The 27,780-nt window shown below is 43.6% G+C and overlaps 1 protein-coding gene across 6 annotated transcripts; it reads left to right on the top strand.

Annotated features, from left to right (window-relative positions):
* The first annotated feature begins 13 nt into the window (after positions 1 to 13).
* On the top strand, positions 14 to 27,780 carry LOC125742200 (histone-lysine N-methyltransferase EZH1-like). Of its 6 annotated transcripts, XM_049013975.1 has the most exons (21): positions 1,183 to 1,628; positions 2,437 to 2,574; positions 3,615 to 3,740; positions 4,427 to 4,549; positions 4,805 to 4,922; positions 7,338 to 7,541; positions 9,197 to 9,299; positions 9,424 to 9,587; positions 9,776 to 9,867; positions 11,344 to 11,506; positions 12,569 to 12,750; positions 19,039 to 19,130; positions 19,361 to 19,389; positions 19,747 to 19,872; positions 21,436 to 21,614; positions 22,509 to 22,604; positions 23,217 to 23,298; positions 23,623 to 23,703; positions 23,813 to 23,897; positions 25,137 to 25,156; positions 25,422 to 27,780. In XM_049013975.1, the coding sequence occupies exons 1-21, from the start codon at positions 1,581 to 1,583 to the stop codon at positions 25,442 to 25,444; spliced, it is 2,274 nt and encodes a 757-aa protein (XP_048869932.1). In that variant the 5' UTR covers positions 1,183 to 1,580; the 3' UTR covers positions 25,445 to 27,780. The 6 variants fall into 6 exon arrangements, with proteins under 6 accessions (XP_048869934.1, XP_048869933.1, XP_048869930.1 ...); XM_049013977.1 differs by lacking the exons at positions 1,183 to 1,628; positions 25,137 to 25,156 and adding an exon at positions 14 to 256; XM_049013976.1 differs by lacking the exons at positions 1,183 to 1,628; positions 25,137 to 25,156 and adding an exon at positions 640 to 951.

The raw sequence follows: 27,780 nt of genomic DNA, 5'->3' as shown, positions 1-27,780 counted from the left end.
ATTATAATAGTGTTGTTACAATAGGTATAATCTCAACTACTTAAAATAAGTGTTAAATTTTACTTGGGTGTTTTTCAGTTAAAACACGTGCGATTCAATGCTGGCGATTCAAAAATTAAACGAGTTATTTTTTCACTTGCTCAAGCTACGAATTCTCGCCTTGTGTTCCCGGAAAAGGCAGTGCAGAAACAGCCATTACCGGTAACCAAGCTGCAGCGAATGACTCATGCAGTAATTGGATGGAGGTCTTTCGGAGGTAATACAAAGTTGCAGTTTCAGCGCCCAACAGCAATTTTGCATTTTACTGATAAGAAATTAGTTTATTTTTCCCATAGCGTATCTTTTAATGCGCTGCCAATACACTTTTAGCATGATGAAATATAATTTCATCACAACAGTCTTAATGAATTCTAAACAACGTAATAAATTATTATAAAATAAAAATGTTATATAATCAATATTTATAAGCCCCCTGTTTTTATTATTTTTCTAACGGCAGCGTTTGTTGATTACATATTAACAATGCAATTAGCTTATTATACATTCCGTTTAGCATTTATAGTACTACATTATGACTATATACACTACTAATAGGAGCAATGCTGCTGCATTGCTGCGCTGTTTGCTGCGTATCGCACGTACTGCGTGCTGTTCATGTTGCTGTGTGACTGTCCATGCCTCGGCGTATAATAATAAAGACGTCATCCGCTGCTCCGCTACGGGCGAGCTAAGTGCGCAGCTCCTAACTGCAGGATAACAACAATCTCAGCATGTTCGCCCACAACGCGGGGACCTTCGCATCTTCCCTTTCGCCCGGCGGAGCATCACGCTGCCAGATGCTGCGTTGTGCCTTTAGCTAAGCGAGCTTTTAGTTGTTTGTAGGACACAAATAAGTAGTCGGACCGGGCTCCCTTGGAGGGTATAGAAAGAGAGTGCTACTCCCGATAACAGGTAGGGCACACATTTCTGCCAGAATTATTTCCGTTTTTCGGGTTGTTTATTTATTTATTTACTTGTCTATTACATCAGAAACACCAAGCTAAACACCGTGTTTTGGATTGAAGCAGTGGATCTTATCTGATGACATAAATTAGTTTGCTGTTAATGATGCGTTATTACACAAACACAGATGTGTCTGGGGTTTGCATGGAAATGACAAGAGTCGCTTGTAGTATCGCAGTAGTGTGGCGGTTTCTCAGGCTTTCCAGAAAGCCTGCGTTGCATAAGGGCTCGGCTTTGCCTTGATAATGTTTTTGTAACTACAGATGAAGGTGCGGGCCGTTTTAATTGCATCGCCGCAGCCGTCGGCACCACCGCATGCGTACGAGCGCGTTGCGTTCATGGAAAACCCATCATAGAACAAGGAAAAGTATGCAACACGCTTTATTGCGCCGTTTTCATGTTGCTCTTTAAACAGACACGCCCACTTCCACCGTGCAGTCTATGCTTGGAGCATGTTTTTCCAACCATGGAAGGAGTATGTTACTCTCATCGTTGTTTCATAACGACACATTTGTTTTGTGTGTAGTTACTCTTGAAATTCGTCATGGGATGCATCTCTGTCAACAAAGGATGATGAAATGCGTGTATCAGCAAACATACTTGACTTGGATTTTCCCTCTCGCAAGGTTTTTTTTTATTATTATATTTTAAATGAACGTAGGTCTGAGCTCTGCGGAGGCAGAGGACTGCAGGCGCCGGGCGTACAGTGCAGCTTACGGGAAATATGTGAATGACAAAGTTTCAGTCATGCGTTTTCTTATTACTTAGGACACTGCGCTCATGTTCCAGTGAAGAAAAAACGGAGCGTATTTTTAGATCAGCATCTGCAGTTTCGTGCTTGGGCGGCAGTCCTAATTAAATTTAGTAGCACTAAAATCAACCTGTATGAGGGTTATTTTAAAATAAACTGGCACGCGTATTTAAAGTATTATTATGCAGTTTTTTGATGTTATTGTGCAATAATGTCCCCGAGAGTTATATACAATACTTATATTCATATTCACCTGTTTATGCTGTGGTTGGAGAAAAAATGGTCTCTACGTATTTTCCACCTTTCTTCCGCTAGTTTCCACGCCTTTATACCCATATTTTCTGTGTGCTTTCTGTAAACCTGTGCCTAAACGGACATTTTTTTTCTTTTTGCTGACAAATTAAATGTAATGTTTAAATGTAGAACATATGTAACTTTGTCAAATTATCCAACTCTATGGTGTTTATAGTCCATAATATATGTAATGTTTTATGTTGGTGAACTGTGGCCAAGGAGATGCTTGCATGATCTTTGTGTGAAGTATGTTGACCAATGAATTATCTTTGGGGCATTTCTGTGTTGTTTAGCTGGAGCATAACGCTGGTTGATTTGTCTTCATCTGTATTTGTGTGAATGTGTCTGTGTGGTTTTTGAGAATAAGTGTCAATTTTACTCTGCACCAGGGTGTACGAATGGAGGAGAGTCCAGGTCCTCCTCCAGGCAAACCTCCTCACAGCCTGATGGAGTGGAGGAAGAGGGTCAAGTCAGAGTACATGCGGCTCCGGCAACTGAAGCGCTTCCGCAAAGTAGAGGAGGTCAAGGTGCCGCAGGCCATTTGTCACCACTATCTGTCTCCATTTGCCTGCTTGTCTGCCTGTCTGTCAACCAGCCTTGTCTGTCTGTTTTCCTACGAGTCTGTCTGTCTGCCTGCTTGCCTCTTTACCTGTTTGCTTCTTTACCTGTTTGCTTGACATTAACCACTTGCAATATGCTCTGTCCAGCTACACCCCTCATAACAGTCTGCAGCCCCCGAGAAGTAGCACACGCAGGAGAGACCAGTTTTCATCTGTCGGCAGCCTTTCATCTAAACACGTGTTCTCATTCAATTCTAAGATGGAATTAAATTTTATTTTTAAACTGTATCACATTGAATACTTTTAATCTGTCTAAATTAATGGAACGTGGCCCATGAACATCTAAACAGGATGAATTTGAGTTTTTCTAAGCAGTTTCCCTGGTCTGGGTCACCTGTGTCGTGTCCCAGGCCGCACAGGGCACGATACTGGGGTGTACTTTGGATGAGACGCCAGTCAGTAACAGCACATACACACTGGCTGTCATACTTTGCAGGCAGTTTAGAGATGTTGATTAGCCTCACTGCGTGTCTTTGGACTGCGGGATGAAGCATCATGACATGAGGAGACAAGTTCCACACACAGGGTGGAGGTGGGATTCAAAAGCCCTGCTAATTAACCCTGTCATGACTGGAGGCTCGCAAGAAATTCAGTGGCCTGGGAAAATACAGAAAGGCATTGTTACACAAAGGTGACAAGATGAATCCAGAAAGTAAAGCAGACCTACTGTGGGAAGAACTTAGTATGGATTATGAAATTCCTGTATGCTCAGGTATTTAACAGAGGATTTTGTACTCTGCGCTAATATAGCTAAAATACTGTCTGGCTAGTCTTTTTGAAAGTATTATTTGTACAAAGACCATAATATGGGTTAAAAAGACATTGGGGCACATTTAATTTTTCCACCAGCTGAAAACTGTACTTGCAAGGTCGTTATTTTTTTGCGGATGTGTGTGTGGTCCTGTGAGATATTCACCATTCTGAAGGCCAATCCTTTCTTTCTTTAGTCTCTTTTCATGTCCAATCGCAGGAAGATCAAGGAGAGAACCAGCCTTCTAAACGACGAGTGGCTGAAGCTCAGAATTCAGCCAGTTCCGCTGGCTTCTTCAGTAGGATCTATGCCTAACAACAAGGTAGATACAGAATTTGCAAAAGCATAATTATTTTGAATTGTGGGGGGTGGTTTTGATTTTCTAAGGCTGCAGACCAGAATACATTATTGGTTAACAAAGATGGTTAGTTAACTTATTGTTCTGTTCTGTTATTCTCTTATTCTCTGTTATCTTATCTATTGTTGCCCTTCCAACTTTTTCAGTTATCTAGCTACTCACTTCATCACTTCATCTGGGTTGTCCAGCCTTCTGTGTGCGACACCTTTTCAAATGGCACATATTCTCATGAGAGTATTAGCCCAAAATATTCTCCTTTTTTTTTAGGAAGGAAGAGAGCAGGACTTGAGTTAGAGATAAGAAAATCAGATTTCTAACACGTCTTCTCCAGTCATTTTGAGACTCAAGTGTCCTACATATTTAAAAAGCTTTATACAGCTTCAGATACTGTTATCACCATGAGTTTTGCATATTCAACATACTACCAATTTAACCCTTTCATTTCTGTACAAATGTATTATACAGCTCCATTGTGTCTGCATCCATCTGCAGCAATGTGGTGCAGAAGACATAAGTCGTCCAAGCTAGCAGGCTTGACGTTTTGAAAGTGTACTGTGAATAAAGCCTGTGTTTGTGGCTAGACGTAATAGTTGTGGAATCTCAAACATTAGATCTTTCCCTGTATTTTTCTTTCTACTGTCTAATTGCAGTATTGCGTTGTGGACTCTGCCTCCCCGACATTTAAGAAGCAAGCCGTGATTATGAGGACCCTGAATACAGTAGCAGGAATCCCTTTCATGTATTCATGGTCACCTTTGCAACACAATTTCATGGTAATACAAAATGCCTACCTGCCCTCCTCAGCTGTTGACTGCTGTATGGCCAGTAATGAAAATACCCTTACTACTATTTTTGCGATGCATTGTAAATTCAACATTTTGTTTATTTTAAACGGTCGTTGTTTTGATAATCTATTTCAAGTCAAAAGTTAATCAAAACCAAGCAGCTAGCTCAAAGGCAAAGTTATCAGCAAATTTCTGGGTTGAATCATTCAGGAGTTCAGCTCTTCAGCAGCATGTTGCTTGCAGGTGGAGGATGAAACGTTTCTGCACAACATCCCATACATGGGGGACGAGGTGCTGGAGCAGGATGAGGCGTTCTTGGAGGAGCTCATTGATAACTATGATGGTGTGCATGGAGACCGAGGTGAGACTCTCTTGTGGATCGTTATCCTCCATTCATAGGAGTCCCATGGTACGTACTGTGACACGTGCAGAGTGAGACCTACCTGCCATTGTAAATTGTCCTGGACCATTCATATGGATACGTATCATTACTGTCCAATGAAAAACATGTATCTCCAAAAATCAATTTCAGGAGCATGAAAAACACATTTTCTCAGAAACTACTAAAATTAACTTAACATAATGAGACATGCCAAATTATTACACGGCCGTCAGTGCATGCGTGTTTTAAATGGACTTACGGTGTATGGACAAAAGTGCTGAGACACCTGGCTGTTACACCTACACAGTCTTTTATGACGTCCCATTCTAAATCAATAGGCATCAATGTGGAGCTGGTCCCCCCTTTGCAGCTATAACAGCCACTCTTCTGGGAAAGCTTTCCACAAGATTTTGCAGTGTGTCTGTGGGAATTTTTACATATTCATCCAGAAGAGCATTTGTGAGGTCAGGCACTGATGTTGGATGTGAAGGCTTGGCTCTCAATCTCTGTTCTAGTTCATCACATAAATGTTCTGTGGGGTTGAGGTCAGGGCTCTGTGCGGGCTAGTCAAGTTCTTCCACACTAAACTCACCCAACCGTGTCTTTATGGGCCTTGCTTTGAGCACTGGGGCACAGTCATGCTGAAACAGAAAAGAACTATCCTCAAACTGTGTCTGCAAAGTTGGAAGCATAGATTTGTCCAAATTGTCTTGGTATTGTAAAGCTTTAAGAGTTCCCTTCACTGGAACTAAGGGGCCGAGTCCAACCCCTGAATAACAACCCTATACCATTATCCGTCCTCCACCAAACTTTACCTTTGCAGTCAGGCAGGTAACGTTCTCCTGGCATCTGCCAAACCCAGGCTCATCAATCAGATTGTCAGTCAGAGAAGCATGATTCATCACTGCACAGAACACATTTCCACTGCTCCAGAGTCCAGTAACAGCGTGTTTTATAGCACTCCATCCGATGCTTGGCAATGTGCTTGATGATGTGAGGCTTCCATGCAGCAGCTCGGCTATGAAAGCCCATTCCATGAAGCTCCTGGTGCACAGTTTTTCTGCTGGAGTTAATGCAAGAGGAAGTTTGGAACTCTGCAGTTATCGAGTCAGCAGAGCGTTGGCGACTTTGACGCACTGTGTGCTTCAGCATTTGGTGATACCGCTACTGTACATGGTCTGCCACTTTGTGCCTGAGTTTATGTTATAAATACTTTCATTTTGCAACACTTTTACTTACTATTGACTGCGGAATATCTAGCAGGGAGGAAATTTCGCAAACTGAGTTATTGCAAATGTGGCATCCCATGACAATATCACGCTTGAATTCACTGAGCTCTTCAGAATGACCCATTCTTTTACAAATATTTGTAAACCTGGCTCCATGGGTAGGTGCTTGATTTTATACATCTGTGGCAATGGGTCTGAATTAAACACCCGAATTCAGTGATTAAGAGGTGTGTCCCAGAACTTTTTTCCATATAGTGCACATAGATTGTTGTCAGCGAAGCAAATATGTCAGTGTCAACAAAATATTAGAAACTTCTCATTTTATTTTCACAATTAACAATAATGTTAATTAGCTGCTAGTCTAGCTATCAGCATGATACAAATGATCATGAATGCAAATGCTAACTAGTACAAACATATTTAATAGTTTTTTATATATATACTATACTACGTCATAGTACATTTTTTCATTGGTGAGTTAGACATCAAAGGCTATAAGTAGACAGGAGAATGAGTGTGTTCCATATATAATAAAAAGACAATAGTCAGAAAGTGGTCATGTTCGGTTTTTATCGGACCGTTTAAGGTTGTTATGCAGATGACATGTTCGCTCAGTGTATAGCAGTGCTGCTTCACACCTCCTGACCCGGGGGACCAATGGCCCATGATGTGTCACTGCATGTCCTGTGATGGGCTAACATCCCATTCAGGGTTTTTTTCTGGGTGCTTAGGTTTCCTATTGCAGTCAAATGTCATGCACTTCAGCTGAATGGTATATATTAATTGCCTGAAGTTTGTATGTGTTCTGGATGGACCTCTGAGTGCCTTGTGCTGCCTGGGATGGGTCTACCTTGTGACCCTGTCCAGAATCTTTGATTATAGTATGGATGGATTGAAGTAATTGTGCGTATAGTTAACAGACCAATGACTGCCACTCTCAGTAATGATCGCTTTGCTGAGTTTTATTCCATTTACCCAATAGGCAGTGCCATTTTCAGAAAACCAGTTCTGATAACATACATTACTGTCTGATGAATGAATGCATGAATGAATATCTTTATTTTCATTGTACATGCACAGTTGTCTCTGCAGAAGTACAACTTAGCTGAATGTGTTGGTGTCTCAAACTTGTCCGAGTGCTCAGTTGCATTGCTGGTGATTCCAGAAGGGGGCTTCATCAATGATGAAATTTTCAAAGAGCTGGTTGAGGCACTGAGCCAGTACTCTGACCAAGAGGAAGATGGAGAGGGCGGTGAAGAGAAGAAGGTTGAAGAGGAAGGGTCAGGGAAGAGTACTGACGAGGGTGCAGAAGATGTCAAGGCAGGGCCACCACTTGTCATCCAGAGGAAGAGGAGGAGTGTCACAGAAGGTAAGGAGTCACTTACAACCGAACCAGAATCTAATGTAAACTTCTGTAAACCAGTGCATTTAACTGGCTGCTGACTTTTTGCATTGTATTGGGAGTCATAAGAGAAGCACAGCGTTTATTTAGCAGATGGTTTGTCAAAAGCAGGGTACCTTTGAGAGAACAGGGTCTCCCGGTCCCTGGAACAATTTGGAGTTAAGAGCGTAGTTCGAGGGCCCAATGGTGAAGTCACTCTGCCAACCCTGGGATCTGAACCAGCAACCTACCGATCACAGACACAGAGTTCTAACCCACAGAGCCAACACCCCCTGTTCCGATGTGACTGTAACACACACATATATATATATATATATATATATATATATATATATATATATATTTTTTTTTTTTTTTTTTACTTTATCTCAACCTAAACTTGATGTTTAGGATGAATTGGAATGAAAAGCAAATTCTTTAGTAGCACACATTGTTAAAACTTTAACAATACAATGTATTTTCATCAGGGCAAATCTCTGAAAAACATACTGAGCCTGAAAACCATAAAATGTGATGTATGAAACATTCACTATTACTCTTAGGATGTTTTGTTCAAATAATATGAATAAAACCATTGTTGTTGATTTTTTTGGATGTTGGATTGTCTTACTGTACTCCCCATGTCCTTTTAACCAACCAATGAACCAGAGACATAAAGGAAAAGCTTTTGTCCTAAAGCGGAAGGAGGAAGTTGAAGAAGCCCAAAGATGCAGTTTTGGTTTGTTTTTGTCACTAACTAAAGAAGCTACAAACTTTACCTTGGGCACCATCCAAGATGCTGTGTGTTCACAGCAACAATGCATTTAATTGCATTAAGACCATAATGATGCCCATATGTTGGGTGTGCCGTGGATTAGGAGGGCGTACAATGCAAGAAAGATAATTAGAATGTAAAGCATATCAGGTGTCCTATGCTAAAAATACTTACAGTATATGATCATACAAGTTTTGGGCCATTTTTTATTATGCAGCTGGGGCCAGATTGGCTTGAGTTGTGGGTTTGGTCAGTTAGGAGCTGCTGAGATGAAATGCTGGTGTGTCTTAGCTAGCAGCAGAAGGGTGGCACTGTAAGACCATGTCAGTATTCACTAAGTCGCTGTGTTGGCTGTTAAAGCTGAAAGACTTTTGGCCACAGGCATTCTCCACCATCAAATTACCAGAATATCAAAGTTTGATTCATGAATGACAGTTAATCTAGATCGAAGCACATCCATCCCTTTTGATGTGATATTTAGAGCATTTGTCACAGGAATCACATAATTGCGTATCAAGCTTCAGAAGAGTTCACAGAAAACATTATTATCCTAACAGAAATCTTTTACTGCTTAGCTAAAAATAGATGCCTTTTGGATTCTCAATGAATGCTCTTGTTTAGTTATTGTGAGAATAGTACAGTGAAAAATTATTAGATGTAGGCTTTGATCAGTCATGCTGCAACTGCAAAGCCATACATCGAGAGTTTTAGCAAAGTACAGAGTATTTTGAAGTGACGTTATTCTGTTTGTCATCTAGGTCTGACTAGTCATGAATGTGCCCCAACCATTATGGAATATGCTCCTTATGTTAATGCCTGGGAAGTCCTGCTATTTTGCACATATAGCATTTCCCATGTCCTATTTCAGCTAAAGATCTACTGACTGGTAAGAAGATTCCCCACGACGAAATATTCAAAGCAATTGCCTCATTGTTTCCGTATAAGGGCACGACGGAGCAGCTGAAGGAAAAGTAAGGAAATATATGTTACTCATGTTTTCTGCATTTGAGAATAAAGGTTAGTGTACAAGTTCACTGATTGCGTCTGATTGGCCTGTCACTGTATGTGTTCCCTCTCCCCCATACCCTCTTCCAGGTATAAGGGCCTTCTGGAGCCCCCCAGCCAGGTCAAGCTGCCTCCCCAGTGCACCCTGAGTATCGATGGGCCCTTCGCCAAGTCTGTGCAGCGGGAACAGTCGCTGCACTCCTTCCATACGCTGTTCTGCAGGCGCTGCTTCAAATATGACTGCTTCCTCCACCGTAATCTCACTTTTTGAGTTTGTCTCCCTCCACTGCCCCTTCTACCTTTTCTCCCCTCTTACTCCTTCACCACTCCTCCACTCTTGTTCTCTTTGTTAATCTGTAATGGATGCCTCTGGCACACGGTGTCATGTGATTAGTGTGATCCTGTCCGGTTGGTCTGCAGTGATGATTATATTTGCGTGCAGCCTTTCACACCACTCCCAACGTGTACAAGAGGAAGAGCAAGGAGATCCGGGTGGAGTCAGAGCCCTGCGGACTTGAATGCTTTCTGCTGCAGGTAGGGGGAGCCTGTCAGTCACACCTGCATGTCCCGCAGAAGTCTTTAATAATCTTAGGTTGCTTACATCCAGACATCTTCCATAATGAAGAGACACCCTGAGTGGGATGCAGGTCTATCACAGAACAGACAGTCCCACGTCATGGGCAATTTCAAGACACCAGGTCGCCTAACTGCATTTTTTTGAGCTATGGGAGGAAACCCACGCAAACACATGGGGATCATGCGAATCTCTGCATGCAAAGCCAGGGCTGAGAATTAGACTCCCGGCCCTGGAGCTAAAAGACTACAGACCTGCCCATTGAGCCTCCATGCAGTTTCATGCTGTTCCATGTGATATATGATGTTTTGAAACATGTTTCTTGCTAGTTCTTCTCGCTCTAGCTTTATAGGCTAGACCAGGAGTAGGGAGCCTGATCCATGGAGAGCCGGTGCGGGTTTTTGGGATGACCTCTCAGTCAGCCAATAATAAAGCAGCGATTCTCAACTCCAGTCCTTGGAATCCACTGCTATTGGCTGATTGAGAGGCCATCCCAAAAACCCGCACCTACACCGGCTCTCCATGGATCAGGTTCCCTAACCCTGGGCTAGACGCTACCTCAAGGGTACATGCACTAGCTCACACACAAGCTCCCTATCCAGCTGGGGCAAAAGAAAAGAAAAGACAGTTTCTCTGGAATTAAGCAATGTCAGTACGGAACAGTCAGTGATAGTTTAATTCAGTAATTATTAATAAGTCAGCCTGTGCACTGCCCCCTTATGGCTGCCAGTCACACCATTCTGTTGCCTCTCTCAGGCCCTACTGGGTTGAGGGGGAGTTTAATGGGCACACCTGACCATTTGTTTGCACGGTAATCGGCAGAGGTGAAAAGTTCAGGTTCAGAAAGAACGAATCCAGACCAAGATTTTGTTTCAACCAACCAGATGCATATAAAGACTCACAGTCACAGAGTACTCACCTGGATGGTTGAAACAAAACCTTGGTCTGAATTTGTACTCTCTGAACCTGAGCTTTCCACCACTGGTAATCAGTGTGTACTAGGGTTAAACCTTTGCTCCACACCCAAAGCAGCATAACAGCACTGCAGTAAGCCCTAGAGCAGTGGTTCTCAAACTCGGTCCTCGGGACCCACTGCCCTGCTTGTTTTCCAGCTATCCCTGCCCTACACACTGCTGAATAACTGGATCAGGTGTGTTCAGTCAATCAGAAGCTGAAAGACAGCTGGGACTTGTGTGTGGGGCAGGGAAAGTAGGAATACAAGCAGGGCAGTGGGGTCTGAGGACCGACTTTGAGAACCACTGCCCTAGAGGATATTGATTTTTTTTAACACTGTAACCCTGCTTTTAAGTCTTGGTTATTATGTAATATTATTCCTTTCTTTCTGTGCGTTCTGACAGCACCTCCCGCACAGTGTGCGTTTATGCAGCTTTCATGTGTGTGACCTCCTCCTCTCCCTCTTCTCCATCTCTCTGAAGAAAGGAGCGAGGGAGTTTGCGGATCAGAACATGCTCAAGTCCCAGCGGTCCAGGCGCCGCCGAAGGCAAGTCCGACTTCCCAACTCCGCTGGTCCCCGACCTTCCATCTCCACCACGGAAGTTAAGGATGGAGACAGTGACCACGAGACCACCAGCTCCTCAGGTGAGCTGGAGGTCGGGGTTGTCAGAGCTGCCCGACATTGGTTAGGCACTCGTGGGAAACCGAAAGCCAGCTGTAAGTACATCTCATTGCTCAGAAAGCACATTCCCTTACTTAGATCACATCGACGAGAGTCTGGCCTTTCCAAGCAAACGCACGGCTGATTCGCGATTTCCCCACAGGCAGCCCGGTGTTATAAAAACAGGACGATGTCCTTCCAAATGTTCCTTGTTCGGTTTCCTTTCTGACGGTGCAAAAAATATCATAGAAGCTTCTTAGAGCACCCCACCTTCCAAAAAAGTGAAAACAGGATTTAAATAAGTAAATTTGCTTTGATTAAATCTACTTTAAGGGAAGATAAGGAAATTATAAAGCAGCATTTGCAAAGGGCGAGTCAGACATGAAAACATCTGTCTTTCTCCAGACGAAAAATGTTTCCGTCACACTTTGATAACAGGAAAAATATCACCCCCCCACCCCAAAATTTGTCACTATCGACAGATATGCTTAAAAAAGCAGTGAGAGGAATCAGAGTATCAGGTTCTGCTGACAGTTGTTTTTTCTCCCCCTTCAGAGAGAAAAATGGGGGGACCAGGAGCGAATGGGTGGGGGTTTGGCCTGTATCTGAAGTACAATGTCGAAAAACAGATGGGGGGGGGGGGGGGGCAAGCCGTTGTTGTTGCACAATCGTGACGGAACAGACACTCTGGGAGCAAACCCCAAGTGACGGTGTACTGCCTCGGGCTTGGACTCGGTTCTATAACAAAACCCAAAAGAGCCCCCTCCCAACGTCAACAGCAAAGACCCAAGTTCAGCTTCTCTGTGTGAGAGCTTGGTTTGTTGTGCTGTCAACGCCTCCCCCCCCCACCCAACCTCACCCACGTCAAACATCCTTACAAACTCAAACCTGAGGTCAAGCATAGGCATGCCACAGCCCCAGTCACGCTTCTCTGTTCTGGACTCTCGACACACAGGGTGCCCTATTGCAATGACTGATGACAGCATGGAGGACTGTAAGCTCAGGCATTTCCCCAGGCTCTCAGGTGACCTGCATCTCTCATGCAGAGGGGAACTCCCGGTGCCAGACTCCCATCAAGATGAGGCACCCCGGGGAAGCGGGAGATGACGGGGAGGCTCCAGTCCAGTGGAGCGGCGCCGAGGAGTCCCTCTTCCGGGTTCTACACGGCACCTACTCCAACAACTTCTGCTCCATCTCCCGGCTCATCGGCACGAAGACGTGTAAGCAGGTAGGCGCAGTGCAGTCGGAACGTCCGCGTAGCTCGTCCTCTGTCCTCTCACTGGATGCCACCGACAGTAGAGGAATCTGCCTTCAATCAGATGTACGAAATTGCACATCCTTGGTCCTGCCAATTGCTCATGTAAATATATAGGTCAGGCTCCCCAGTTGCACTCAGCCACAGCGCTTGTCCGCAGCCCTTTTGCGTGGGGGAAGTTCGTGCACATCGGCGTGTTTAGAGATTTCAATTTCTCAGTTTACTACTGGTGGAGACACAAAGCTGTTGTAAGCCAGCTACTTGGCAGGGAAAAGAAATTACCCAATGAGCTGTAAGAAAAAAAAACACACAATGTTCCTGTACAGTGTCACTTAATACCCTGCTTACGTCTGTGCTCCCCTCTCGTCCTCCGCCTGCGGTTTCTGTGACTGGAAATGCAGAAACAAACTCCAGTGCAGTGTCCATCCCCCCCCCCCCCCTGTTTAATGGGGCCTTGCCAGATCCTTAGTTGGCAGGCAGAGGTTAATGGGGCGGTAGCAGGGGGAGCGGTCGGAGGGGGGGCAGGGGGGCCCCTTAATAGGCTGTAACGTGCAGCTGTGTCTGTCTGCCTTTGAGTGACACCCGATGGCAAAAGCCTGCAACTACACCTCCTATGTGCCTGGGTTCCCTGCAGCAAATTTATGTGGGAGATAAACCAGCTGCCTGTATGCCACGGGCGAGTGCATTATGTCACACAGGGCCAGCCGCGGCCGGACAGCTGGCACCACTGCGAAATAACCCATGAAAATTATTATTATCGGGGATGCACATAACTGGTATGAAAGTACGCATTTACGGTGTAAAGCGATACACACAATTTCTTGTTGTAGGAGCACGAATGCGTATTTCCATCCATCCATGCATTTTCCAAACCGCTTATCCTACTGGGTCGCGGGGGGTCCAGAGCCAATCCCGGAAGCAATGGGCACGAGGCAGGGAACAACCCAGGATGGGGGGCCAGCCCATCACAGGGCACACTCACAGGTCCCAGAGGTGTGAGGCAACAGGGTTAGCCACTGCACCACCATGCCGCCCCCAAATGCGTATTTATTTTTTTATTTAATTTATTTTTGTGCATTCGTGCTGTTATGACAAGAAATCAAAGTGCATTTTAGCCTTTATACTGCAAAAGAAGTACAAATTAGCCACATAAAAGTTGAAATACATGCTAATTTCTTGTCTTAATGGCACAATTGCACATAAAATAAATATGCATTTGTGCTACTACCATAATACATTGCTGCACATTTCCGTTATATTTTACATTTTACATTTACAGTATTTGGCAGACGCCCTTAGCCAGAGCGACTTACATAAGTGCTTTATGACTCTGCAATTAATTTTTTCTGATACTAGCTCAATAAGGACCCAGGCTATGAATACCATCTATCTGAATACTCTGTTGGGAAAGTGTGAAACTTTTTTTTTTTTTTACGCACACACAAGGAAAAGAGCTTAGAGTAAGAATACAGAAGTACTACTTCAGGTATTTCTGAAAAAGGAATGTTTTCAGTTGTCGCTTGAAGACAGTCAAGGATTCAGCTGTTCGGACATCAAGGGGGAGTTCCACCAACTAGGTGCCAGGACAGAGAAGAGCCGAGATGTGTGTCTTCCTTGTGCCTTGAGGGGTGGTGGGACCAGTCGAGCAGTGCTGGAGGATCGGAGAGATCGTGGTGCAGTGCGGGGTGTGATGAGGTCTTTTAGGTAGGATGGTGGCAGACCATTTTTGGCTTTGTATGCGAGCATCAGTGTTTTGAATCTGATGCGGGCAGCCACAGGAAGCCAGTGGAGAGAGCGCAGCAAAGGAGTGGTGTGGGAGAACTTGGGAAGGTTGAAAACAAGACGAGCAGCTGCATTCTGGATCAGTTGGAGGGGACAGATGGCGCGCAGTGGTAAACCCACTAGAAGCGAGTTGCAGTAGTCAAGGCGTGAGATGACGAGGGACTGCACGAGTATCTGGGTAGCCTGAGTGGAAAGAAATGGATGTATCCTCCTGATGTTAAAGAGGAGAAACCGACAAGAGCGAGAAAGACTGGTGATATGTGAGGAAAAGGACAACCGATCATCCATGATAACTCCAAGGTTGTGAGCAGAAACCGAAGGACGGATCAGGGAGTTGTTAAAGGAGATTGCAAGGTCTTGGAGGGGGGATGAGTCAGCCGGGATGTAAAGCAGTTCGGTTTTACTAGTGTTGAGTTTTAGCTGGTGAGCGGTCATCCAAGATGAGATGTCTGCCAAGCATGCAGAGATCTTAGTGGAGACATGAGTGTCTGAGGGAGGGAAGGAGAGGATGAGTTGAGTGTCATTGGCATAGCAGTGGTAGGAGAAGCCATGTGAGGATATAACCTCACCAAGAGATTTAGTATAGAGGGAGAATCAGAGAGGGCCAAGAACCGAGCCCTGAGGGACACCGGTGAAAAGACAACATGGGGTAGATGTGGATCCATTCCATGTCACTTGGTATGTTCGGCCTTCTAGGTAGGAAGCAAGCCAGCGCCATGCCAAGCCACCAATGCCAAGACTCCTAAGGATGGACAGGAGAGTCTTGTGGTTGACTGTGTCAAATGCTGCTGATAGGTCAAGAAGGATGAGGACAGATGACAGTTTGGCTGATCTGGCAGCATGTAGCTTCTCAGTGGCTGCTAAGAGGGCAGTCTCTGTAGAGTGAGCTGCTTTGAAGCCAGACTGATTAGGATCCTGGAGGTTGTTCTGAGAGTGATAGAGAGAGAGCTGGTTGTAGACTACGTTCGAGGATTTTTGAAAAGAAGGAAAGAAGCGATACTGGTCGGTAGTTGCAAGTGTCCGAGGGATTTAGAATGGGTTTTTTTAAGATGGGAATGACCCTGGGTATTTTGAATGCTGTTGGTACATGACCGGAAGTTATGGAGCCATTAATGATAGTGGTGATGAAGGGGAGAAGGTCTAGAGAGATTGTCTGAAGCAATGCGGAAGGGATTGGATCAAGTGGGCAGGTGGTAGGATTGGAAGATAAGATGACTTTCATGATCTCATCTGCTGTAAGACTGAAAAACTGGGCCAGTGAGAGGGGAGGGAAATCCTTAGTGTGTAGTGTAGTGGATGAGGAGGGAGAGAATGTCTGACAGATTCCGTCAATCTTCTCAGCAAAGAAATTGGCAAAATCTTCAGTAGTCAGGGAGGAAGGAGCAGAAGGTGGTGGAGGGTTGAGTAGTGATGAAAAGATGTTATGGAGTTTGCAAGGATCTCGTGAGGATAGTTCTAGTTTTTCTTTGTAAAAGGCAGTTTTAGCTGCAGTCACGTCTGAAGAGAATTTGGATAGCAGAGTACGGCAGGAAGACAAATCTGCATCAAGCTTAGATTTCTTCCATGTCCTCTCTGCTACCCGCAATTCTGTTCGGTTGGTGCGTAATGCAGCCGAAAGCCAAAGAGCAGGGTGAGTTTTCCTGGGTTTGGAAGACAGCGGGCAGAGGTTGTCTAAGGATGTGGAAAGTGAGGAGATGAGAGTATCAGTTACAGACTCCAGTGCGAGGGAGGAAAAGGAGTCAAGGTCAGGAAGGTAAGACTGGGTGCGGGAAACAACAGAAGAAGGGGAGACAGAGTGGAGGTTTGGTCGAGTGAGCAAGAAATGTTGAAAACTGGGATTGGGCAAGATTGGTAGGGCAATGATAAAGGATACAAAGTGGTGATCAAAAATGTGTAGAGGAGTAGAAGTGATGTTGGTAGCTGGAGAGGGGTGGCTGAAAACCAGGTCGAGGACATTACCTCCTTTGTGTGTGGGAGAGCAGTTGTTGGATGTTAGAGAGAAGGAATCGAGAAAAGGGAGGAGACCAGAAGAAAGGAGCTTGTCATGGGAGATGTCGTCAGTGGGGAAGAGACTGAGGAGAGTATCGAGTTCCTCTAGAAAGTAGCCTAGGGGGACAGGAGGGCGGTAGACAACAATGATCATAATATTGAATGGAGAGGAAACTGCAACTCCATGGAATTCAAAGGGTGAAATGTTGAAATGGGGCAGAGAGAGGGTTGTGTAGCACCAGTTCCAAGATACCAATAGACCTGTACCACCGTCCCTGCCAGTCTGGCGAGGAGAGTGAGAGAAAGCATAAGCAGAGGAGAGGGCTGCCGGGGTAACCGAGTTCTCAAGGGATATCCAGGTCTCAGTTAGAGCCAGAAAGTCAAGAGAGTGGTGTGAAGCAAGGGCAGAAATGAAATCAGCCTTCTTTACAGCAGACTGGCAGTTCCAGATGCCACCCAACACACTTCGCTGGGACTGGGGTGTTATGGGAGGGTAGACAAGACTAGATGTTGGATGAGATCTTCTAGATCTAAAATATAAGTGGACTGGGATATGTCTAAGGCACATGTCTGCAGTGAGGGTGTGAGAGATTGCGAAATAGAGGATTGGATCGAGTATAAGAGAAAGGATTAGAATTAGTAGTAACAACTAAACTGTTTGCCTTTGAGCTTGAAGCACACTGAGTATTGAGCTGGAGTCACCTTCAATTTAACTCAGTAAACCCTGCCCTCTAATTAACACCTTCAGGGAGACCGAAACTACACTTGATTGCCAGAAACTACTCAGAAGCACAGTTTCAACTGAGTCAGAGACAGAAAGTAAACAGAGTCCTACCTTACCAGCAGAGAAGAAATCCAAAAACAGAGCTTGAAGCACACATGGCGATTATGTACTTCTATAAAAGTCACGTGCATCTCTGATTATTATCATAACATTGAGAATATTTTTTTTTTGTAAAACCTTATTTGCTTGTAAAATATCCTACAGTAAGGCTAATCTGTAGAAACAGATAACAGAATATCTCAAAATTACATGGGCAAGTAATTAAGAAGTTGTAGTTAGTATTAATATAGAGATGCGGTGGGTCATTTATCACATTCATCATTAGGAATAATTTGTGCTTCTGTCACATTAGTGTCTTTTATAGATTTATTTACTCCAAAAATGTATGATATTTCAGTAAAAGCTGTGATACCTTCTACTAAATGATCTGTGTTCATCAGAATTTGACTAGGACAGTAATTGCATGTCAGTGTTCTGTTAATTAGTATTACCTAGCAACGGTGCAGAGATTTCAGGAAGCTGATGTGCAGTGGATATGCTGTCTCACCAACAGACAGTTCTGAAAATTTTTGATGAATCAAAATCTCTTACTACAGCTCAAGTCACTGCAGTGGTCAGCAGTCTCCATGCAGTGGGGAAACGTGCACGGTCACTGCCAAGCCAGTAGTTTCATTACCACAGCAAAGCCTCATTTTATAATAATTGTACACCCCCATCCAGCTGCCCCCTCCCCTGCAATCTTGGCACTAGGATTTCACTCTTTTCCTCAGAATAAATGTGACCAAAAACCTTGTGAAACTGAACCTTTGGGTGTCAAGACCAAAACGTTTAAATCTCAAACTGTCATTTACCTGACCATTGATGCACACTGTGTTTAACTGATGTTTAATCGAAGATGTTTAACTGGGGTGTGTGTTTGTCTTTGGATAGCAACGTAACTTAGGTGATAAACAAATCATATTCTTCCAGGAACTGCTTTCAATCTATTGACAATATTGATACTTTGGTTTCATTTAGGATTTTGTCTTTATGCACAGAAAAAGTGCCTTGTTGTTTCATCCTTGCTTGGTGTAATGTCAGTTTTCTACTTCCAAGTTCTCTTAAGAGCCAGTGTCAAAGAACAGCAACAAAACCACTGCTTAATGTGTAAGATAATATGCAATAATTAGTGCTGCAAACTGCTGTGTCTAGAAGATAAATAACTTGTTTGCATTTTCTGAACTGTTTAATTAGAACATTGCAGACACGGATCGCTACCCATGCGCTTGGGCCTCAGCAAGCCTTCATCTGCATGCTTTCTCTCTAAGCAGAAAGATGCAGCTTTGACGTGCCGGACAGATCAGAAAGGAGCCTTATTCAGCTGGAACATGCACATCACATGACATCCAGCCAGCAAATGCCTATCCTTAAGGAAGCAGATGAAATAATGTCAGCTTTCGACGTCTACCAGTCTCTGCTTAGTCATTCAGTTACTTTTTACAAATGGTAAAATGGTTTTGCCTGTCAGGATAAGTTACAAATAATCCATCACACTATTCTGCCTTGGTCTTCAAATTTGGCTCCTGCATTTTGTTGTAGCTGTTTGTTGGCAGTAAGTTCACTGAACAGGCACATGTTGTCCATTCTGGGCCAGTTAACAGTAAGAAATAGACGCATGCTGGACCAGCAGAGGCTCACCAGTCATCTGCTCCATATTTCGTCCCCAGGTGTATGACTTTGCTGTGAAGGAGGTTCTCATCCACCGAGTGCCCCTGGAGGAAGGGGCCGTTTCCCCTCAGAAGAAGAAAAGGAAGCACAGGCAAGCAGTTGGACGTTGGCGGGATAGAGTATCTGAGTTTAGCTAAAACATCTTTCGGGAGTGATTGTCCTGCACAATCGCTTGTGCTGTGACTTAGAATTGTGTATGTTTTTCGATGCATTTGCTGGTTGACCTTCTGTGTTTTTATAATTACAGCATTAAAGCTCTTAATTGGTGGAGTAGAGTATAATGATATAAGCGTAATTCAGTAAATGTTTTGAATTTTTTAGGCTGTGGGCAAAGATTCAACTAAAAAAAGGTAAGTTGATAACTAAATATGTAATTATTACCTTCCATACTAAGACCTGCATAATTCATAAGGGAGCCAGGCCCAGTATTCCGGGAAAACTAAGTTGCTATAGAACTCTGTATTTGAAACGAGATTGCCTAGATGCTGTTGTGTAAAACAGAGATATACAATATTGGATACAAACTTTGACCAAGATATGAACCACTGTTAGACCTCTGTTGTTGTCATAACTGTAGAACTATATGAAATGTATTCACTTCTAGTGCATTTTTCCATATTATGTTCTAAAATTCTAAGCTTGTGATAAATTTAAGTTCTTATGTTATTTAATTTGTCGTCTTGCTATATGCATTTTTCTGCCTTCAGATAATTCATCCAATCAGGTCTACAACTACCAGCCATGTGACCACCCCGATCACCCATGTGACAATTCCTGCCCCTGTGTGATGACTCAGAATTTTTGTGAGAAGTTCTGCCAGTGTGATCATGAGTGTAAGTCTCCTCTCATCCCCTTACTGGTTACCATACAGTTTTCACCCATCCTTTCCACCTGTGGGGGCGCCAGTACATTTAACATTCTGCTCCCTCCTGGCGTACAGTTGTTGACCTTTTTCCTTGCTGTTTCTAAATATGTATTAACCTTTATTTTTAGCTCCTTAATGACTTAATCATTTCAATTGAAATCCGTCTTCAGTCTGACTATGCACCAGATTTGTTCTTCCACCTAGATGAAAATAGAAGTATTTAAATAATTCTGTGGAGCAGAAGGGCTATTTAGTATACCACAAAGAAACCTGGTCACACATTTTAAAGTATTTATTTATTTAGCAAACACTTATTGTCCAAAGCAGCACACATGCAGAGACAATATACAAGATGAGTAATGAGCCATTATGGGTATAAAAGTGAATGACTGGCATCCCAGCAGGGCCTATGCCTGTCTTATGCCCTGTGATTGACTGGCATCCCAGCAGGGTCTATGCCTGTCTTATGCCCTGGGATTGACTGGCATCCCAGCAGGGCCTACGCCTGTCTTATGCCCTGGGATTGACTGGCATCCCAGCAGGGCCTACGCCTGTCTTATGCCCTGTGATTGACTGGCATCCCAGCAGGGCCTACGCCTGTCTTATGCCCTGGGATTGACTGGCATCCCAGCAGGGCCTACGCCTGTCTTATGCCCTGTGATTGACTGGCATCCCAGCAGGGCCTACGCCTGTCTTATGCCCTGTGATTGACTGGCATCCCAGCAGGGTCTACGCCTGTCTTATGCCCTGTGATTGACTGGCATCCCAGCAGGGTCTATGCCTGTCTTATGCCCTGTGATTGACTGGCATCCCAGCAGGGCCTACGCCTGTCTTATGCCCTGTGATTGACTGGCATCCCAGCAGGGTCTACGCCTGTCTTATGCCCTGTGATTGACTGGCATCCCAGCAGGGTCTATGCCTGTCTTATGCCCTGTGATTGACTGGCATCCCAGCAGGGTCTATGCTTGTCTTATGCCCTGTGATTGACTGACATCCTAGCAGGGTCTACGCCTGTCTTATGCCCTGTGATTGACTGGCATCCCAGCAGGGCCTACGCCTGTCTTATGCCCTGTGATTGACTGGCATCCCAGCAGGGCCTACACCTGTGTTATACCCTGTGCTGGCTGGCATAGGCTCCAGAACCACTACAACTCTGACCACAATAAATGACTGGACAATGGAGGCACTGTGTGTCCAGTTTGTTTTTTTAGGTGTGAAGCGTTATTGCTGTAGTACACATAGGGCAGCAATATGTTAACAGACCTAAATCCTGAATCTATTGTCATGACCATATGAATCAGGCTTTGTTTACCAACATTTGCTGCCAGCTCGCAGAGAGAAACTTCACAGGAATTTCCATGTGCAGAACAAGCTTCTCAACAAATACAATAGCTTAATGTTGTTGGCTTTTTAGGACTGGCTGTTTATTTACTTACTTGGCTATATTTACATGGTTATATTTTTTAATGTAACGCCTAGTTGAAGATGGTTTCAGATGGTCTGTTGTGCTCACAATTGTGGCCCAATCCAGGCCAGAACCGCTTCCCTGGGTGCCGCTGCAAGACGCAGTGCAACACCAAGCAGTGCCCCTGCTACCTGGCGGTGCGGGAATGCGACCCAGATCTGTGCTTGACCTGCGGCGCCTCAGACCACTGGGACAGCAAGGCTGTGTCCTGCAAGAACTGCAGCATCCAGAGGGGTCTGAAGAAGGTAAGGGGGGCCCACGATGAGGGCCAGGCAGCGGTCAGTCGGGGGGCTGGGTGACTGAGTACGGATGTCAGTTCTCTATAGACGCCTATACTTCAGTTCAGGCGATGCTTCAATAAGTAGAAATTGATATTGAAATAAACAATAATGCTGGCTATTACTTGCTATGAATGACTGAGAAGCATCAGGGTTTTTTTATGTTCTCATAAAACTTTTATCTTTTGCTCAATAAATCAGGAGGGTGCTTGTCTTTGAAAGTTGTCTTCCATCCATATTATTCGTAATTGTGAGCAGGCGGGTCAGTTCACGTATGCTTTGATATGAGCAACATCCTTTGCTGTTCTGTTCACTGTTGACACTGAGAGACCCAATCGACTTGATGCGTTTGATATGTTTTGCCACGTTTCATACAATTTCATCTCACTTTCTTTTTCGTTTAGATTTTTGCGTGTTTGCGTGTGGGTTATGCAGTCTGCCTCTTTCCAGTAATAATAGCAATTTTACTGAAGTCACAAACGCACAAAAATGTTTCAAGAAGAGTGAGAATTCTTTCAGTAAACAGTCAAAGGCTACACTGAGTAGTGCTGAGTAGCTTGAGAATGACCACCACAAGGTGGCAGCAGGTGTAATATACATGAATCATGCAACCTTTTCATAACAGTCTTTTTACTAGTGACCTAGAATAATTTGCATCTCAGTTATGTAAGTCACATATTACATCACCCAAGGTGTGTCTGTAGATCTGTATCAGCACATCTTTCTGATGTATTACATCAGATTTGCTGTACATGCAAATGGATGTCTTTCGTAACAATCTACCCTTCAGCTGCCTGACAATGCGGACAGGCTGGAATCTTTGCAGTCTAATTCCTAATCTCCTCTGTGCCCTCTCACCAGCACCTCCTGCTGGCTCCCTCGGACGTTGCAGGCTGGGGGACTTTCATCAAGGAGGCCGTGCAGAAGAACGAGTTCATCTCTGAATACTGTGGAGAGGCAAGTCTGGCACCTGACATATCATGGTTTCCTCCTAGCTTGGTCCTCACCTGGTCAGCAGAATGCAGGCTCTGCCCCCCTCTGTTATCCACTACCCCTCAACATCATCTTGCTGATACGGATAATGGTATCAAGAGCAACATCTCAGTTCCACCAGTGTTAAGGCCGATTCATACTTGTTTTCCACATGCACTTTCGGTCCACGCACATGTGAGTGATATAAATTTCATCATCAGGGGTTTGCACTGAACAATGCATGTGTAGCTCATATATTTTGCCTGACAGAAATTGATGGTGGATGTGCAACGACGTTTACTAGGTGTTTCCAGTAGGTGGCAGCACTGACTTTCACAGAGCAGAGCCAACCAAGATAGCGTAGAGGAAGAATAGTTGTTGTAGTAGTTATGGTGAGCAAATGATGTATATATATTTCTGAGATGTATACTGTATACTGTACATAACATATACAGTATGTGCTTGGTTTGTTCATGAAAATATCTGATGCGAAAGGATTGTTCCTGCCGGGCACAGCAAGGCTTTGGCTTGTCTACATGCTGTGTGTGAGCTCTCTGGACCTGCCCTGAAGCCTAACCTCACTTTGTCTTCCTGCAGCTCATTTCACAGGATGAGGCAGACCGGCGTGGCCGTATTTATGACAAATACATGTCCAGCTTCCTGTTCAACCTGAACAATGGTACTCATCCCACTGTACTATTCATTCACAGTGAAAGAAATGCAGTGTTCTCTGTTTATCATTTTTAAATGGTCTATAAATTCGGGACAGTTATTTTTCATGCTGTTGAACCATATGATAGTGATCAGTATCTAGATCATATGTTTCATCTTTCATTCTTTCTCATCTTCCATTTCTAATGCAAGGAACTAAGTACAAATTTATTTAAAGCACTTGTGTTTTCTTTGCATGTTAACAACTTAAGTGTATTGTCTGCCATTTTTTTCTGATTTTGATTTTATTTCTGACCAGTTAAAATAATATAAAAATTGTTCTGCCCAATAGATTTTGTTGTTGATGCCACCAGGAAAGGAAATAAAATCCGCTTTGCGAATCACTCCGTGAACCCGAACTGCTATGCCAAAGGTACGGTAAGGGGCTGCTTGCTGGGATCTGGGAAGTAGTCGGGAATGCCACGGCCAGTTTGTTTTCCGTGCTTTGGTGCTGATGTGGCAGCATGGCACTGTAATTGCAGTGGTGATGGTGAATGGAGACCACCGCATTGGCATTTTCGCCAAAAGGGCTATCCAGCAAGGAGAGGAACTTTTCTTTGACTACAGGTGAGAGGATTTCGTATTGAATTTCAGTCCTGCATCATAAAGCAGGGTTTCTCAACCTTTCCCAACCACACAGGTGGGCTGCTCATCATTTATCATGTTGGTGGCCCGAGGGGGGAGCTTCTCCTTGGTAAATTCCACTAACCGCCGAGGGGCTGAGGAATATGGCAAAATATTCAGGGCTAACAATAAGGGCCATTTTCTAAAAAAAAAGAAAAAAAAAAAAGAAATCCCTTAAAAATTCCCTTAAAATTGAAACATGAAAAAAGTGACAAATTGTATGGACTGCAAACTGAAATCTAATCTTAATAAATGAATCATGCGAAAATAATCTTATTTGTTCCAGGGTGTAATGCTATAAAATGCAGACAATGCAGTACTTCCGGGTTTTGGCAATTTACTGCTAAGACTGTAAAAAGTGCCACCACACCACAGATGTCTTTTTACTTTGTCCAACCACATTGTCTCCTTTTTAAAAGTTTGTTTGGCTACTGAGCTGTCACCTTCATCACCCACACTTCTGAAGGAGAACTCATCTCTTCCACGATATTATCAAAACGGTAGCATGTGGCATGCTCTGCTAAATCAAACAACGTTGCTATGTGTTTGTAGATTGCTGGTTGTCTGTTCTTAAGAAACTGCCATATGATCGGTTGGAATCGCGTTTGTTTCTGTGACGTGACAGGCAGCTGTGTGTTATCAAGGAATGTTCCTTATAGTCAGTTTTTAGTTTTCAAATTTGATGTCATGACAAGTTGATATCATTTATACCACCCAACCTTCTCCCCTTAGTAAATTTCGCCAACCAGGGGATTTTTCCATGCGGTGATCAGGTTCCTGTCCATACAGTGCCCAGTTACAGACTGAATCAGGTTTCCCTGCCACAGTTCAGCAGCCCGTTAGGAGCCCCTTGCAGCTAAGCACTAGTGGTTGAGAAACACTGTTATACAGGAACTCAGTCATTCACCACAGCCATTCCACCCTCACCCATTTAGCAGGTGGTATAAGCCGAAAAAAACACACAGACTTCAAGTTTTAGGGAGAATTTTGCTTTTTTCAGAAAATGTTAGTCATGCTGTAGAATTGTTCTACAGTATGACATAGTCATACCTTAATTCTTGATTCTTGCTTAGTTTTGCTTAGTATAGTTTATATACATGTATATACAATGCTGTTATTTTGTAAACAGTGGTATTATTTATCATTTGTTGTTATTTATTGCTGTTTTTATATCATCTTTAGCAGCAGTAGGAAGCACACAAGTAAGAATTTCATATACATTAAAAAAAAAACCTTAAAACTTGAAGCTTAGTTCGAAATGGCATAATTCTTTACCTTTAAAACAGGATTTCTAATAGGTTTAAGTTTAGTTCATGGGGGCCTTAGTTCATGAAAGCCTCTACTGTACTGAGAGACATGAGCCAAGCAGCAAAGCGTTTCACAAACACAAACGCACACAGTTATGTTTAAACAATTGTCTCAGCTTGCTTTTATATGTTTTTGAAGTTTTCCTGTTTTGACACCCAGGTATAGCCAGGCAGATGCCCTGAAGTACGTGGGAATTGAGCGGGAGATCGACGCCATGTAGCGGAGAGAGCTGCCATGTTTCCCATCCACGATGCGCCTGGCACGCATCTCGGCTGCCTTGGAGGGCTGTGATGCCAGGCACTATCACCTGTAGTCCATCCTGTATGTTGCTTTAGGTCCAGGTCATCAGCAATAGCTGGTCTACATGAGTTTACAGCAGCAGCTGAGATGCTAACAATATTAGCGGCTCTATAGTAATATAGCCATGCTGAATCGTTTACTTTCTATGGCCAGCAGAGCAGTTTTTGGTCACTGGGTAGATCTGAGAGGCTTTGTGTCAGGTGACTCAGATAAGCCAGATTCATCTGTAATCTAAACTAATTACAGTAGTAATACAAGAAGTATCGACTTTAATACCAAGCTATCAGTGAGTGTCATTTGAATGTACCTACTACTCACAACCACAGCGTCACCTAGTAACATATAACAAATATATCAGTGGAATAATTTGTTTCCATTTGTGCAACATCCAGACAGTAGGGCTATATTGTTGATGTGGCTTCTGGCTGAGTCTATTGAGCAGGATGCAAGGGCCCATTGCAGCCTCTCTTTACTGCGGTGTCCTTCATCTGCTCCTGCTGTCTGACCCGCGTGAAAACCGTCATTGTCCCGTAAGACGCAACAGTGTGAAACCGACCAAGTGAATGTGAGTTCAGCACAAACGATGGATATGCTAGGCTAATGTGTCAGTCGGCGATATGCATTAAATCACTGGCATGGAGACATCATGTGTTAAGAGTTTCTTTTTTAAAATCCCACATGAGGCCAGTAGTTGCATGGGACATTCTTATTACCTTCATCTTCTAGAAGTTGAGCTCCAAACCGTGATATTTGTCGTGCAATACAAAGGAGTTCACGCAGTATAAATATATCCCCGCAGGTACGAGGTCAGTATTGAAAATCAAACAGGTACAATAACACAGTCAGTCGTGTCAGAAATGCTGGTTTTGGATGACAGCAGTACGGTTTTAGAGCAGAGGAGCTAGGAAAGCTTATAGATCCTTATGTCCTATTTTTCGAGAGCTTCAAAGTCAAATCCTCTCTTAATGGCCGATCACATCAAGTGAAAATGAGTAAGGGGTCCCTTTGGCTGGACATGTGACTATAACTGCTGAAGGGAATGCAGCTTACGTTCGGAGAATAGAAAATGAGCTGTAATCTCAATGGGGCCCGTGCTGGAGAACTCCAGCCTCAGGCCCCTGGCTCTCCAGTATGTTCAGTGTCACAGATGCCTAGTGTGTTCATATCGAAGCCTGTAACTTTAAGAAACTTTCAAGCAAAAAAAAACTCTTTCGTTGCCACTTACGCGTAACAGCCTTCTTGAGTATGTTTTCAAACTATTTTAGTTCTTGATTGTTTATTTTTTTAAATATAGGATCTGCAAAAAAAAATTATTTAATGTAATTTCATTTTAACCAGAGTGTATTTTATTTTTAATTTTAACCAGAAATAATAAATAACTCTACTTCAAAATGTTTGCATTATTTGAAGGCATGCAATCAGAAAATTTCAGTCAAACTGATGATTGCAGTTTAATAGTTTTATTTATCGGAGATGAAATGCTGCATTTTATAATAGTCTCTTTGGTTATTTGTGTGTGTTGTTTTTAATCACCCAGACGTTGTGGAAAATATTCTGAGTAGTGCTGTGTGTGCACCAACTGGCCAGTGTACCAGAAAACAAATTAGATCACGCCATTTCTCCTAAATTACCCCTTCACTTCATGCGGTGATTAACGAGTCTTGTGTCATCCTGAAAGGTTTATAACAATTTGGTACATTGAGCATTATAGGTGACGGGTGACATGCAAGCATATTGATACATTTCTCCTTGAATCCATTTTTCAGGATGGCCAGTTTCTATAGGCTTCATGAAACTTGTAAAAAAGGGCTTAAGTTACATATAACCTTTAAGTCTTCTATTAAGAGAAGCAGGAAGGTTTGAATTCGATGCACTATATAATCCAAAGCAGAAAATCGTGTTTATATTTGTAACCCAGCTCCAGAGTAAATCATTCTATTTGTTAATTTTAGTGTAGTTTTATTTTTCATGATTTCTTTCCTTCCAAATCCATGCCAGGTGACCAATGCTTCTCCAGCCTCAGCCGGTCTTTGTGGCAGCAGCTTGTGTTGCACCGTGTTTCCTGCGTGCTGCTCAGCGGATTGCCTCCCATGACTTGCACAGCTTGCTTATTTGCGTGCCCTCTTGGCTTCTGTTGGAATAATGCCAGGCACTCATAACTGTGCTTCACTATAACTTATTTGGTAATTCTTGTATCCATTAAAATGACAGCATTTAA

Source organism: Brienomyrus brachyistius, chromosome 5 (assembly GCF_023856365.1).
Source record: "Brienomyrus brachyistius isolate T26 chromosome 5, BBRACH_0.4, whole genome shotgun sequence".
NCBI lineage: Eukaryota > Metazoa > Chordata > Actinopteri > Osteoglossiformes > Mormyridae > Brienomyrus > Brienomyrus brachyistius.
Note: the sequence above shows the minus strand (reverse complement) of the source record. Positions and strands in the feature narration are given on the sequence as shown.